Genomic DNA, 12,753 nt, shown 5'->3' on the forward strand with positions numbered 1-12,753 from the left:
GGCTGCCCCAGGAATGCACCCGGAGCAGTGTCAGCTCCTGGCAGGTGTTTTGTGCTCAGCTCTGTGTGCTCAGGCAGGGGAGCACGTAGCAGTGCAGCTCCGGAGCGAAACACGTACCAGACCCATTATTGAGACAGGAATTTCTTGTCATTGCAAGAGCTTTACTTACCTTTGTCATTTTAATGCATTGCACTCAGAGCCTGGTTTAAAAAAACCCAATACACTCCCCCCTGGATTTTCAGAGACAATTTAAGTCTCTTTCTGAAAGGCCTTTTTATGATTTCAGCGGCTCCCAGGGCAAGGATGAAATACCAGGAGAGCAGCACGTAACTTTTGCACTGCAGGGTGCTGCCAGTCAAACAAAACCCTGCAGGAACAAACATTTTGCACAGGGCACAAAGCACACTGTGCCATCGCAAGTTCTCATTGCAGTGCCCACGTTCTGCATCCTGTGCCAGCCCTGATCCTTCTTGCCTGTCTTTACAGCCCCTCTGCCTCTCCACTCACTAGAGCAGGCAGGTTGAGTCATCCTTGGCATGCTCTGGGGGAAACCGTTGCCTCCAGCCCATTTCTTGGAAACTAATAAAAAAAAATATCCCAGAAATGTTGCAACACATGAGCTGCTTCTGCTTCTGGGTGTCTCTTGTGCTGTAACATCTCTGCACTGTGCAGGCAGCTCCAGTTTGCTCTGGGACCGTGCTAACCATGCTAACCAATCACTTCAGATTATGTCCACTTCCCTCCCTAACTTCTTTGCACATGCAAGGCTGAGGACCCATATTTGCTGAATAATAGCTTTTATATGATCTAACCTTTGGACAAATGCACCTTTAGCCTTGTTCTTCCTGATCATGTAAGATAGCTCTTTCTTCCCTGAACAATCTTATTCTATTGGCTGTTTATTCCCAATATCCTCCTGAAAACCACTATTCAACTAGGTAACACTCAATTCTTTCCATACAAGATTTAAACCTTTAGGAGGGATGCAAGCTCCAGGTGTTTAGTATCTTTGACTTAAAGTCATTCCCTCCTCCTGTCTTCTTCCCCTTCTGAAGCCTGACAGGTCATCTAGCTTCATGAACTTCATCAACTTCTTCCCTCTCTCTCTTAGAAGCTGCTCTTGCAAAAGGAAAAATCCTCCCAGAAATTTCAAATCTAATTTTGTCTTTCCATTCCAGTCATGAATCCACTCATGATCACTTGATCCAAGCTAATTTTCCATGGCTAGCTATTACATGTCCTCTCTTTCAGACACAAAGTCTGAAATCACATCCCTTCTGGGCAGTTCAGAGCTGACTTCATGAAGAACCCCCAGGGATACATGGGCTTTACCATCATTAACAACCTTTGATCTCCACTTGACATCAAGAAAGCTGAAGTCTCCCATAACAATATTATTTTTCTCTCTAGAAACACGGAGATCTCAAACCCTACCCAAATCTAAACCTGGAGATTTCTAATAGGATTCAAGGAAACTTTTTTTGTTTCTTGGTGTCAGTGGAGTGTTTGGAGGGTCACAGTGCTGCTAATGAAGGACCCTGAGGTCTCAGGGGAGGAGGAGGTTATAGAGGAATGCCAAGCACCTTTTCCCATGTGTATGTTCTTGCACACACATGCATGGGTTTGTAATTTGAAACTCTCTTTACTTCTGGACAGGCTTTGCAAACTGCTTAGACCACATTCTCTGAGGTGTTTAAAGAGGGTGGAGTATGCAGTATTTATTTAGGTACTCTACAAACCTTAATAAGAATCGAGTGCTTGTAGCTATCGCAGAGAGCAAACAGAAAGCCAGCTGGCAGAAACTGAACAGTGCCACTGCACTTTTATTGCTTCTAGCCCCCCAAAACAAGATTATTGCTAAAAAAAAAATGGCTTTTTTAATTTCATTTATCTCTGATCCTACATTAACTTGTCTGCTGTGTGCAGCAATATTATTAGCTGTAGTCTATTTTTCAACTGGCTATAAAAATTCAGCTTTTAAATTTCCTCCCGGTCCAACTCCTCTTCCGATCATTGGTAACCTGCACTTGGTGGATATTAGAAGGCAAGATAAATCACTAATGAAGGTAGGACAATAACCCCCAAACCCAGACCCTTATAGATTTTTAAAGCTGCCTGGGATGTATCAGTGAGAAGTTTTTGTCTTTGTTAATTCAAACTAAATTGTAAGGGTGTGAAAACTGCTTTATAACATTTTTCTAGGCTTCTTTTAGCCAGTGTCTGTGTTGATGCAAGGCCATTTATGAGCGATCAACCATTAAAACAAGACCTTTGGGTAATACGGGATTTCTTCATGTAATTGTGATGATGTACACGAAGTATATAATGCTTGTGGGATTTGAAATATTAATTTGACAGCTCAGACGCCCAGAAATCTTCTAAAGCATTAGGACATAACTAACATTAAATGAAATCGTTTCCCTCCTCGCTGCCCTGGAGAACTGGCAAATGGAATTCCACAGTGGAATGACCTCAAAACTGCTCCAGAGAGGGCCAAATCCAGATGCCCCATGCAAAATCCACTTCCCTCTTGGTGAATTGGATACGCATTAAAATCTGGATGTCAGTACGAGAAGAGGGGTGGAAAAGCTGTGCTGAGCAACCAGAATGAATAGCCTGCAAGCTCTTCTGCTAACCTGTAATTAAGACAACTCACCCAGCGCATGGTGGTAAGCGGTTGTCCTGTGCAAGATGAGGCTGGCACAGCCTGGGGTGCTTGTGTCAGGCTGTTGAGGGCTCTCCCCTTGCTTCAGCAGACAGCACCCACGGGGATCGACCTGCACCGGGGTCAGGGAGAGAGTGAGCAAACAGATAGTGGCGGTTCACGACAAGGCGTCGACACGGCTCCCGTAACGCCGGTGCTCAGCAAACACTGGTGCTTCTACGGGAGCAGCCGGGTGGTGGGAGAGCTCTGCCGCGGGGTGAGGCTCCCAGCACCTGGTGCTGTTAATGGGCAATGTCAGGGCTGGGGTCAGTTTACCCAGTGGGGCTCGGCAGACGTTGCCGCAGCCTCTGAACGGCGGTTTGGAATTATCCCTGCATGCTTTCATCACCTGCTAAGCTCTATTTGGTATTGCCTATGTTTGCATTTACTTTGGGATGACTCCAGAGGGGTTATCCCTCCATCTCACCCCACAGAGAGCAAAAAATGGTGATTGCATCGAGCAGCAGGCACCAGGGTTTGTTGGCTGGGCACCCTGGTGCTTCCCTCATCCCTGCGGAAGCTGCCGTAGGGCCCGGCACGGGCTGAGGCTGCATGTATACACCGTGTGTTTGCTGTGGCTTCCCATCACCTTGCTCCAGCCCAGCCCAAACTCTTCTCAGCTGTCCCTGAATGCTGTTTTCAAGCTGCCAGGGGCAGGCACACACACCAGTCCTTGTGGAGCTTGGATTCCCCCATCAGCCTGCCTCTCTCTGCTGCAGACCCCTTTCCTGGGCTAAGAGGAGTAGGGATCAGTGCACAGCACAGCAGCTCCAGGGGCACATGTAGGACATGCCAGCGGGACTGCGTGCTCCTGGAGGCATTTTCAGCAACCTGAGGCACTGCGCTGCCTTTGAAAACCAGCCAGCAAGGCACAGCTTTGGTGGGGAGCTGTGGAGAATTTGTCCTGGGGTGTGCGGCAGTGAAAGAACCTCTCTGTGTTATGGCAAACATACACCCAGAGCCTTCTCAGTGCAAAATGAGCATCACTTTGCATACAGGCACGGGGACAGCCAGCAGTTTGGGCAGCCTCCTGCTCCTGCTGTGGGTTTCCCTGCTATGCCCAGCAGAGCTGTAGGTACCAAAGCCATGTCCGAGCAGAGGGGCATGGATTTGGAATTTGTGGTGAGCCAGGGCTAACTAAACACCTGGCATGGGGCAAACGGTTCCCCTGGTCTAACAGCAGGGATGCAGGAGTGCCTTGGTACGAGAGGAGTATCATACCAAAGCTTTCCTGTGTGACAGCATCATTATTTGCACTGAAATGTCTTCTCTGTTTTTGTCTTTCTCTGGTTTGCCAACTTGTGTTGCCATTTGAGGTCCAGTCTTTAACTCTAGGTGGGTTTCTTTTTGGGTTTCATTTATTTTCTCTTTAACAGCAAAACCGGATTAATAATGCACTGATGGGGTGGGGGTTCTTTGATGGCAAGAAGCCTAAAATCTATATGGATGCTGGCCAGGTATCCGTACAAAATGCAACGGGTTTGATTGTGATGAGCTTTAGCTCACAGGTGCCATTCTGCAGGTGGCGGCTCCACGGCCATTCCCAGCAGGATGCCAGGATGTAATATGTCCTTTCAGAAAGCAACAGGCGCTTGCCTCATGCAGGCTCCTTCCCTTCCTGACCATCACAGCTTGCCTCTTTTTCAGCTTGCGGAAAAATACGGCCCCATCTTCACCCTCCACTTCGGGTTCCAGAAAGTCGTGGTCCTGACCGGGTACGAAGTTGTGCGGGAGGCGCTTGTGAACTACACAGAGGAGTTTGTAGACAGACCATCCATCCCAATATTTGACCAAATTCAGAACGGAAATGGTACTAGAGCAATGAGTGGGGGTGGGTGGGAGGGATGACACCGTCGCTTAGTGCCAGCATAACCGTGCATCCCGGGAGCCTGGCTTTTAAACATCCCCCTTGGGCCCTTCTGAAGCCAAGCTGAGTTAAAACATTTGGTTTTCCTCATTTCCATGCACTGCCTCCTGGCTTTTCACCATTTTTGCTAATCCATGTCCTAATCATTCAAGGGTGAAGAGGGGGATTTTTAAAGGCACTATGGTAATTCTGGGGTTAATTTCCATAAGATTTCAATGAGAGCGGAATTTACAAACCTTCCCCATGGTTTCAGGGGACTTCAGACTGACCGGTTTGGCTGTTTGGAGCTGTAGGGCTTTTCCCTTTCTCCCACTGCGAGGTGCCACAACTCTGGACATCATCAGTCCCCTGCGCCTTGCCTCCCCACAAAGGCTTTTAGGTGGACCAACACGAAACAGGCTCAGGCAGAAGCAATAGGCTGGGGCTGGAAATTCACCCCTACAAACAATCCCAGAGTTTTTCCAAGGCAACTCCCCATCCCTGAGTATTTCAGAGGACTTTTTGCCTTGATTTTCCATCCTCTGCTTCAGCTGTGGCTCTAGCTTTGAGCATCCAAATGGTAGCTTTATATGCTGGTCACAGGCTGAAGTTGGGATTACAGTTAGAAATTAAATTACCCAGCCATAATGTCAATAGATTAATTTATCACTACATAAAGAAAAGGAATCGATGGGAAGAAAAGCATTTTTCAGAGCTGATTTACATGAAAAATATCCCTGGGGGAGACAGGCAGTATTGCACCATAAGTCCTTTCACACTTACCTTCTCAGCTCAGGTCTGAGCCACTTAGAGGTGGAAATTCACAGAGGCGAAGTAACAATGCTCACAGCTTTTCCCAGGAAACATTTCTTCTTCAGAAAATGCCAATTTATTGACTCTAAAGCTGCAGAAAAGGAATGATCCAGATGAAATTGCATCAATTAAAGAAAAAAATAAAATTAAATTTGCTTTGGCGTTTTTAGAGCAAGAAGTTTCTCTTTCCAAATGACAACTACACTGCTTTATAACAGTGTTCATTCTAGAGAAAGCAAACGCATTTAAAAACCTTGCAGCCAAGATGAAGATGTGAAGTGCTGGAATCCAGCTTTTTGATTGACACAATCCGAGATAGGTTTTGGATTATACTAACATAAGTTTTTCTTATACTATTTCCAACACTCCGATGGGATGAAATACCCATCCCTGCTTGGTGGTATTAGCGATCATCAAGGCATGAACTCAGAAACCTCCACAAAACGATAGTAATATTGTCACTGCTGAAAATACAGTGCTACTGGGAATCTCAATAAAACAGTTCGGCACTGACCAGGATTGAGGAGATTGAATTATCCCATCTCACATAGATAAAATACCTTTAGGACTGGAATAAGACAAAGGGAGAAGCTTCAAAGATACAAGATTGTTGCTTGAGGCCTGAGACTTGCAGCCAAACAGGGTCAGAAAAGTTGCAGGACTGACTTAGACCTACATCTCTCCCCAGCTCTACAGCCAACCCGTACCGGTCTGAAAGCCATACCTGCTTACCTTGCACTCAGGAGAGGGCTGGGACAAACTGGTTTGGGTGGGAGCTTGTTTTTCCCAAACTACAGGCTCAGTGACACTGGGAGAATGGAGCTGAGAGGATACAGGGATGGGGCACACAGAAATGGGAGACCATTAGTCCCTAAATCCATGGGAAACTGGGCAGCAGAAACACTTGTGGAGATCCCTCCTCATCCAGTCCCCTGCTTTGCTTCGTGTGGTGGGGTTCCTCTGTGTGTGAGCCCAGCGCAATGTCTCATGGCCTCCCCAGGTTTGTTCTTCTCTATTGGGGAGCTGTGGAGAACAACTCGGAGATTCACCGTATCCAGCATGCGTAACCTCGGCATGGGGAAGAAAACAATAGAAGAGAGAATATTTGAGGAACTTCACTTCCTTATTGAGATGATCAAATCCTTCAAAGGTGAGCTGGAGACCATCCCAGTGCTGTACAGCCTCATACATGTCCCTGCTGCTGCAACATCTAACATTTGAATCCTCCTCCCATTGCAGGGGAACCTTTCAGCTTGACGTCCTTCAACTGTGCTCCAATCAACGTCACCTTTGTCATGCTGTTTGGTGGGAGGTTTGAATATAAGGACCCAACATTTACCACTCTCTTAAGACTCATAGATGAAGTTATGATTCTGCTGGGATCTCCATATTTGAACGTAAGCAACCTGTCCCACCAAATAACATTCTTTTACACAGACACATTACATTTTGAGCAACAAAACCCACAGGGTTTAGTTCAGCAGTTTTCAAATGTTCAGAACCATCATACCTAAAATGTGACAGTCCTCCAGGTACCACCTTGGTCACCACAAATGTGTTGCCAGATTACCCTTTGCTACTCTGCTTTTGAACCATCCTGCACATCTGTGCAGAGCTAAAATGAAAACTGAACTATGGTTATTTTAGCCTTTTTTGCCTTTTCAACATAATTGCGTCATCTAGGCCTTGCCTTTCCTGTGTTTTCTATAAAGACACATTCGGTGTTGATGTTTACATAAGTGACATTTCACAAACTGCATGAATATGCTTCCTTGGAGAGTGCCAGGAAAACTTTGCTTATCTTCAAACTATCATACCCAGTCCTTCATAACTGATATTGGAAAAAAATAACTAGTCTCATACTCATCTAAACTGGTTGGTGGCCTGGCACACTGAAGACCCAACTCTATTGAGAGGCTGACCTGCTACAGGTCAACCTGCTACCAGCAACATACCTGTTACTGGAACAGGATCTATTCCCCCAGGTCAGCATAAATGCTTAAAATTAGATAGTACTAAATAAAGGCTCAAAGGTTGCAAAGCCCTCCCTTATGAAAATCTGCCTGGGAAGTCCCTGGGATGCTAAGATACTACTACATGACAAAACTCAACTGATATGTCATGCCTTAGGAAGAAGCTGTTTCAGCATGCTGATATTTCTGCAGACTTAATGCTTCTCTTTTTTAATTCCTTGCTAGTATTTCAATTTCTACCCATTCCTGGGATTTCTTTTCAAAACCCACAAGATTATGCTTAGGAAAATAGAAGATGTGCGTGCCATTTTAAGGCAATACATGAAGGCGAGCAGGGAGGATATCAATGAGAACAGCGTGAGAAGCTACATTGATGCACTGATATTCAAGCAACAAGAGGTATTTGCTTAGCTCTGTTGACTGTTTGTAACATGTCGTTTGGATTTTCTGGCTAAAACAGTTGCTGAATCTTGATTTCAGTCATGTCATGTAAACTTATTGAAATCCATGCCATTATTCTAGTGGCACTGAAATCAAATGTCAGTCTCTTACAGTTGGTATAATTTACTGCAGGGATTTTTCTATCAAAATTACGATATGAAAGCCACTGTGTCAGTCCACTCCTGAAATAGCAGCACTAATAATATGAGATCAAATCCTTTTTCCTAGTAGAAAATGCATGAATTCGCATGAAAGCTGACTCTGCCTTTCTTTTTAAGACAACAAATCAATTAATCATTGATACTGTTGCTCCAAGACAAATTACAGACTAAGTATTTGAATGATAAATCATCAGTACAAGTCCTAGCCCTGCCCTGCATCTAACCTTAGTAGAGACTCAGCAGTTTCACACATCAGTTGATTTCATTCAACACAAAAAATTTGGGCTCTGAGTTTTTTCTGCTTTCAAACTGGATCTGGGCCAACCTTAGGCATTCAGTGTTCCTCTCAGCTATGTGGAGGAAGGGTCAGTATAGTCCTAAATGGCCTGAAGGTCATTTTAAACATTGTTAAGGATTCATACCTGCCTTTGGGCAGAAGGAGTCCCTAAGAGTTAGGATGAGCTGAATCTTCTTCGGTAGAGGGGAAAGACTGGGCTCTTTCCAAACCTGTGAGGCTGAGTCCATGAACAGCATCTGGTCCTGGGCTTCAGCCTGCTTCCGGGTGGGGATGGATGCTGAACCAAAACTCCACTCCAAACCTTCCATCTTTAGTGCTCCCATATGTGGTGAATGATTCGCATTCAAGATCAGGTCCATTTTATCACCTAGTTCACAAACACAAGATCATAGTTAACAGTGTCGTAGGCTATGCGGTATCTCCCGAGCTAAGACTGATGATGGCTTTAAGACCATTCTTACCACTTTTGTTTTTCAAGGAGAAAAACAAGAAAGACAGCCTCTTCCATGATGACAACTTAATGGCATCCATACTCGACCTGGTCATGGCAGGAACAGAAACCATAGCCACAACGCTCCAGTGGGCCATCCTGCTGATGATGAAATACCCAGAGATTCAAAGTGAGCTCCTTTTACCTACACTACATCTGTGGCATGGCTGATATGAGGAGGGGAGAGGTCTCAGATCCACAAAAGCTCTTTTGCCTTAAGAGCTGAATCCCATCTCTTAATTGTTATGAATTCCTGATGTAATTAGATGCTGATCAAAGTCACAACAAAATAGTTCCTCTTCCTTGCTAGGAGAGAGGATGGGTGGAGAGTAAACTATGATGCTGGGGAACCAGCCCATCCATGTGCCTGAACTAGAAATAGAGGGGGGAAACCCAGGCTGGTGTTTTAAGGAACCATCTCACTTCAGACCCTGCAAAAATATGGTTTTCCCCAAACCAGATCCAAGGTGGGAGTTCACTTCCTTGCTGAGGCACCTCCATTTTGTTTGTTTCTTCCAGAAAAGGTGCAGGAGGAGATTGGGAGAACTGTCAAAGCTGGAAGCTGGGCCACATATGAGGATCGGAAGAACATGCCATTTACAAATGCGGTGCTACATGAAGTGCAGAGATTTATCACCCTCCTGCCCCACGTTCCCCGCTGCACTGCTGTTGACACGCACTTCAGGGGCTACTTCCTTCCCAAGGTAGGTAACTGCTCTATCCCAGGAATACACCACCCTCCTCATTTTTGCCACCGCCACTACAGACCAATTTCTTTAGATGGAATTACAGGACAGAAGCCCAAAGCAGGTGTCCAGAATCATCCCCAGAAGAGTTCCTATGTTGAGTCTATGACACTGGTATTGTAGGATTATTGCTTCATAGTTGAGTCCGTTCAACTACATGGAATCCAGAGAGACTGGTATTGTAGGACTCAATTCAGTCACTCTCACTTCCTCACTCCACAAGTGACCCTGGTTTACCTCCTTGATGCCATCTGCACAGTGAAGTACTTGAAAGGGAAGTAATTTACAGGATCTGACCCTTTCCCTTGAGGTTTTCACAGCACCACGTGGCATTTGGCTTCAGTCCTTGACACTGCTGGGAAAATCTCACTGACTTCTCTCTTTACTGACTGACGGGATAAAACCCTCAAGCGTCTCCACCTCCCCCAGGTGGAGCAAATGTCCTGGGACACTGAAGTCTCTGCTGCAAAATGAACCAAACCAAAGCATTTCTGCTATCTTTTGTGTTTTCATGTACTTCTCTTCCAGGGTATAATTGTAATCCCGTCACTTACCTCAGTGCTGCTGGACAAGACACAATGGGAAACACCACATCAGTTCAACCCCAACCACTTCCTTGATGCCGAAGGGAATTTTGTAAAGAAAGGAGCTTTCCTGCCCTTCTCCACAGGTAACTAACTGATCTGCTGATCAGCACACAGCTGATCTGCACAGAGCTGAGGCTACGGCAGGATGATTTTATTGTACACTAATGGGGTCTTCATGGCTAAGTACTGCCTTTAACTTGGTGAATAAGCAACCACGCAACTGAGCAGAGTCAACTATTCTGCATCCAGGCAAATGGCTGCTCTTAGAGCACACCTCTCCCACCACTGAAGTCATTGATTCCCAAAGGTTCAATAGGAGAAAAGAAAGGGATACACTGCATCCAAAAGAAGGTGGAAAAGTGCCTCAAAGCTGCCAGGAGTAGGTGGATAATCAGACAGGACTGGTGGGGCTGCCAGCACAGCTATGTATGGGGTTCCATGAGCTCTCCTGGAAGTGAGGGTACAATCCAGGCACCCTCAAGTTCTGTCTCAAGGCAAGTCCCATGTGTGAGTGAGTCTGATGGACAAGGTGATTACTCTCACTGTGAAATCTTAAATCCAAAGCCCTGGATTGTTCCCGGAAATCACCTTAGATTGTGATTCTTCCAGTGTCACTTTTGAGAGCTACCAAAGATTCCCAGCAAGACCTGTTCTTCTAGAGGAAGAAGCACAGCCCTGTGGTTAGGGGAGGTGATCCTGACACTACCTCCATTGGCACTTTGGTCAAGTCACAAACTTTTTGTTTTATTGTTTTTTTAATCTCAATTTCACCTGCAAAATACAATTAACATTCTCTCTCTGGAGGCTCATAAACCCGACCCCCCTGGGACTTAAACTGAGCTAATGGTAGGAACAGTTGTTAGATATCAGAAACTCTCCCTTAAGCCATCCTAGAAGAAGAAGTATCTCTTCCTCCATGCTTTCCTAACAGCCATCAATGCTTCCAAAGGTTGCTCATTTCCAGACATGCCTGCCCTCAGCCTGTGCCTGCCATGGCTGCAGCAGCGTGTATTATGAAAGGGCACAGCTGGATGGAAGAGTCTTGCTGGGAGTTTAACAAATCCCAACACTGGAGGAAACCCTAAGTGCTATAAAAGGAGATTTCCTGCAGAATCCTACAGATCCTTCCATGTAACTTTAAACTTTCCAGCTGTTCCTCTGAAAGGATGCTTGAAGGAATTCTAGAACATGCTCCAACCCCAGACCCTCAGTAGTGACTTTGGACATTAAGAAGCCAGTCCTCGCTGTCCACCAAGTGCTGCAACCATACAGGGACTATCACGCAGGTGCTAGGAATCTAGCACAGAGAGGGAGTAGGAAAGAAGAAACACAATCTTTTCTATGAGTGGGATGTTAGGATAAATTCCACAGGAAAAGTGAGTTTCGAGCCATTCCACTTTGGGAGGAGGTGGCATTTTTCTATCAATCAGGCAGCTTTTCAAAGAGAAAGGATTAAAGATGCTGAGGAGGTTGGAAGAGCTAAGGAGAGGAGGGTACACCATAAATGCATAATAACCATGTTATATGGCTGTGACTTGCTGCTGCAGGTGGCTGTGTGACAAAAGAGACCAGGCAGGCACACTGTGCCTGTGTGACTGGGACAGCTACCTTCAGCAACTCGGGTTCCTCTACTCCAAAATATTTCTGGTGCATTGAAAGGATTCACTCCTGCTTCCATTACAACATCTCAGATGCTAACATGTGCATGGCAAACATTGTAGTTCGCTCTTTCCATCAAGTAAACACATTGCTTTCATCTGCAGGGCGAAGGAACTGCATTGGAGAAAGCCTCGCCAAGATGGAGCTGTTTGTCTTCTTTGTAGGGTTGCTTCAGACATTTACTTTTCAACCCCAGCCAGGAGTTTCAGAGTCTGACTTGGACCTTACCGTCCCCCAAACGACTTTCACATTAAGGCCTCAGCCTCAGGCAACCTGTGCTATCCTGCGTGAATAACCACAGCCTTGCTGAAGAGCAACCCAACAAGTGCGGAAGCTGCTTAGACCCAACTTAGATATGCTAGGACTTGCCATACCCCCATGCTGCCACATCACCCTCTTCCACATCCCCTTCCCACTGTCTCCATCCACTTCCACTCCACTGCTCTCCACCACTACACATGCCCCACAGGTTGCTGACCCCCTCTTTGCTCCCATGCTGTCAAGAGGTGCTATGATTGCTTAGAAACCATGATGGTGGTTGACAAACACACGTTTCTTCTCAAGAGATATTGTGCATGGAGCCACAGGAGGGACCAAAGAGGTGGTCTGGTGATGGGGATGCAGCCCATGAGTAAGTATGTGTGACACCCAGGCTCCCATGGGGAAGCAGTGAGGATCATAAAACGGCACAGAAATCTGCCCAAAATCCTGGAGACAGACAAACTGTCATTTGCTGGAAGCCACAGAAATACACTGTGTGTCACACACTTGAACCATCCATGGGTACGGCCTGAACTTTCCCAAGTTTCCTAATTATCCATAGCTTCTAGCAAAACCCTACCAGGCTTGGCAGCCAAGTCAAACACTGGGAGTGAAAAAAACAGATCAATTCACACGATTTGAGGACAAAGTTATTTCTGCCATGGAACAGTGTCCTGAACGATGCCCCAGAGTCTGCAAACCTGCTTAGATAAGCAAGTACTTCTCCCACCAAGTTCAACACTGCTTCAGAGTCTGAATGAAACAAGATCTACA

At 45.9% G+C, this 12,753-nt stretch overlaps 1 protein-coding gene across 1 annotated transcript; it reads left to right on the forward strand.

Moving 5' to 3' along the window:
- The first annotated feature begins 1,868 nt into the window (after nucleotides 1–1,868).
- LOC115607622 (cytochrome P450 2W1-like) lies at nucleotides 1,869–12,096 on the forward strand. The gene is made up of 9 exons (XM_030485122.1): nucleotides 1,869–2,066; nucleotides 4,352–4,514; nucleotides 6,364–6,513; nucleotides 6,603–6,760; nucleotides 7,562–7,735; nucleotides 8,715–8,856; nucleotides 9,246–9,430; nucleotides 10,001–10,142; nucleotides 11,823–12,096. Exons 1-9 carry the CDS (start codon nucleotides 1,869–1,871, stop codon nucleotides 12,011–12,013), a joined length of 1,503 nt encoding a protein of 500 aa, XP_030340982.1. The 3' UTR covers nucleotides 12,014–12,096.
- Nucleotides 12,097–12,753: the final 657 nt, after the last annotated feature.

This window comes from Strigops habroptila, chromosome 4 (assembly GCF_004027225.2).
Source record: "Strigops habroptila isolate Jane chromosome 4, bStrHab1.2.pri, whole genome shotgun sequence".
NCBI lineage: Eukaryota > Metazoa > Chordata > Aves > Psittaciformes > Psittacidae > Strigops > Strigops habroptila.

Coding starts and splice junctions, on each gene's coding strand:
- LOC115607622 (XM_030485122.1), top strand. CDS start 1,869: ATGGCTTTTTTAATTTCATTTATCTCTGATCCTACATTAACTTGTCTG. Junction 4,515..6,363: donor CCAAATTCAGAACGGAAATG/GTACTAGAGCAA, acceptor TGGCCTCCCCAG/GTTTGTTCTTCTCTATTGGG. Junction 6,514..6,602: donor GATGATCAAATCCTTCAAAG/GTGAGCTGGAGA, acceptor CTCCCATTGCAG/GGGAACCTTTCAGCTTGACG.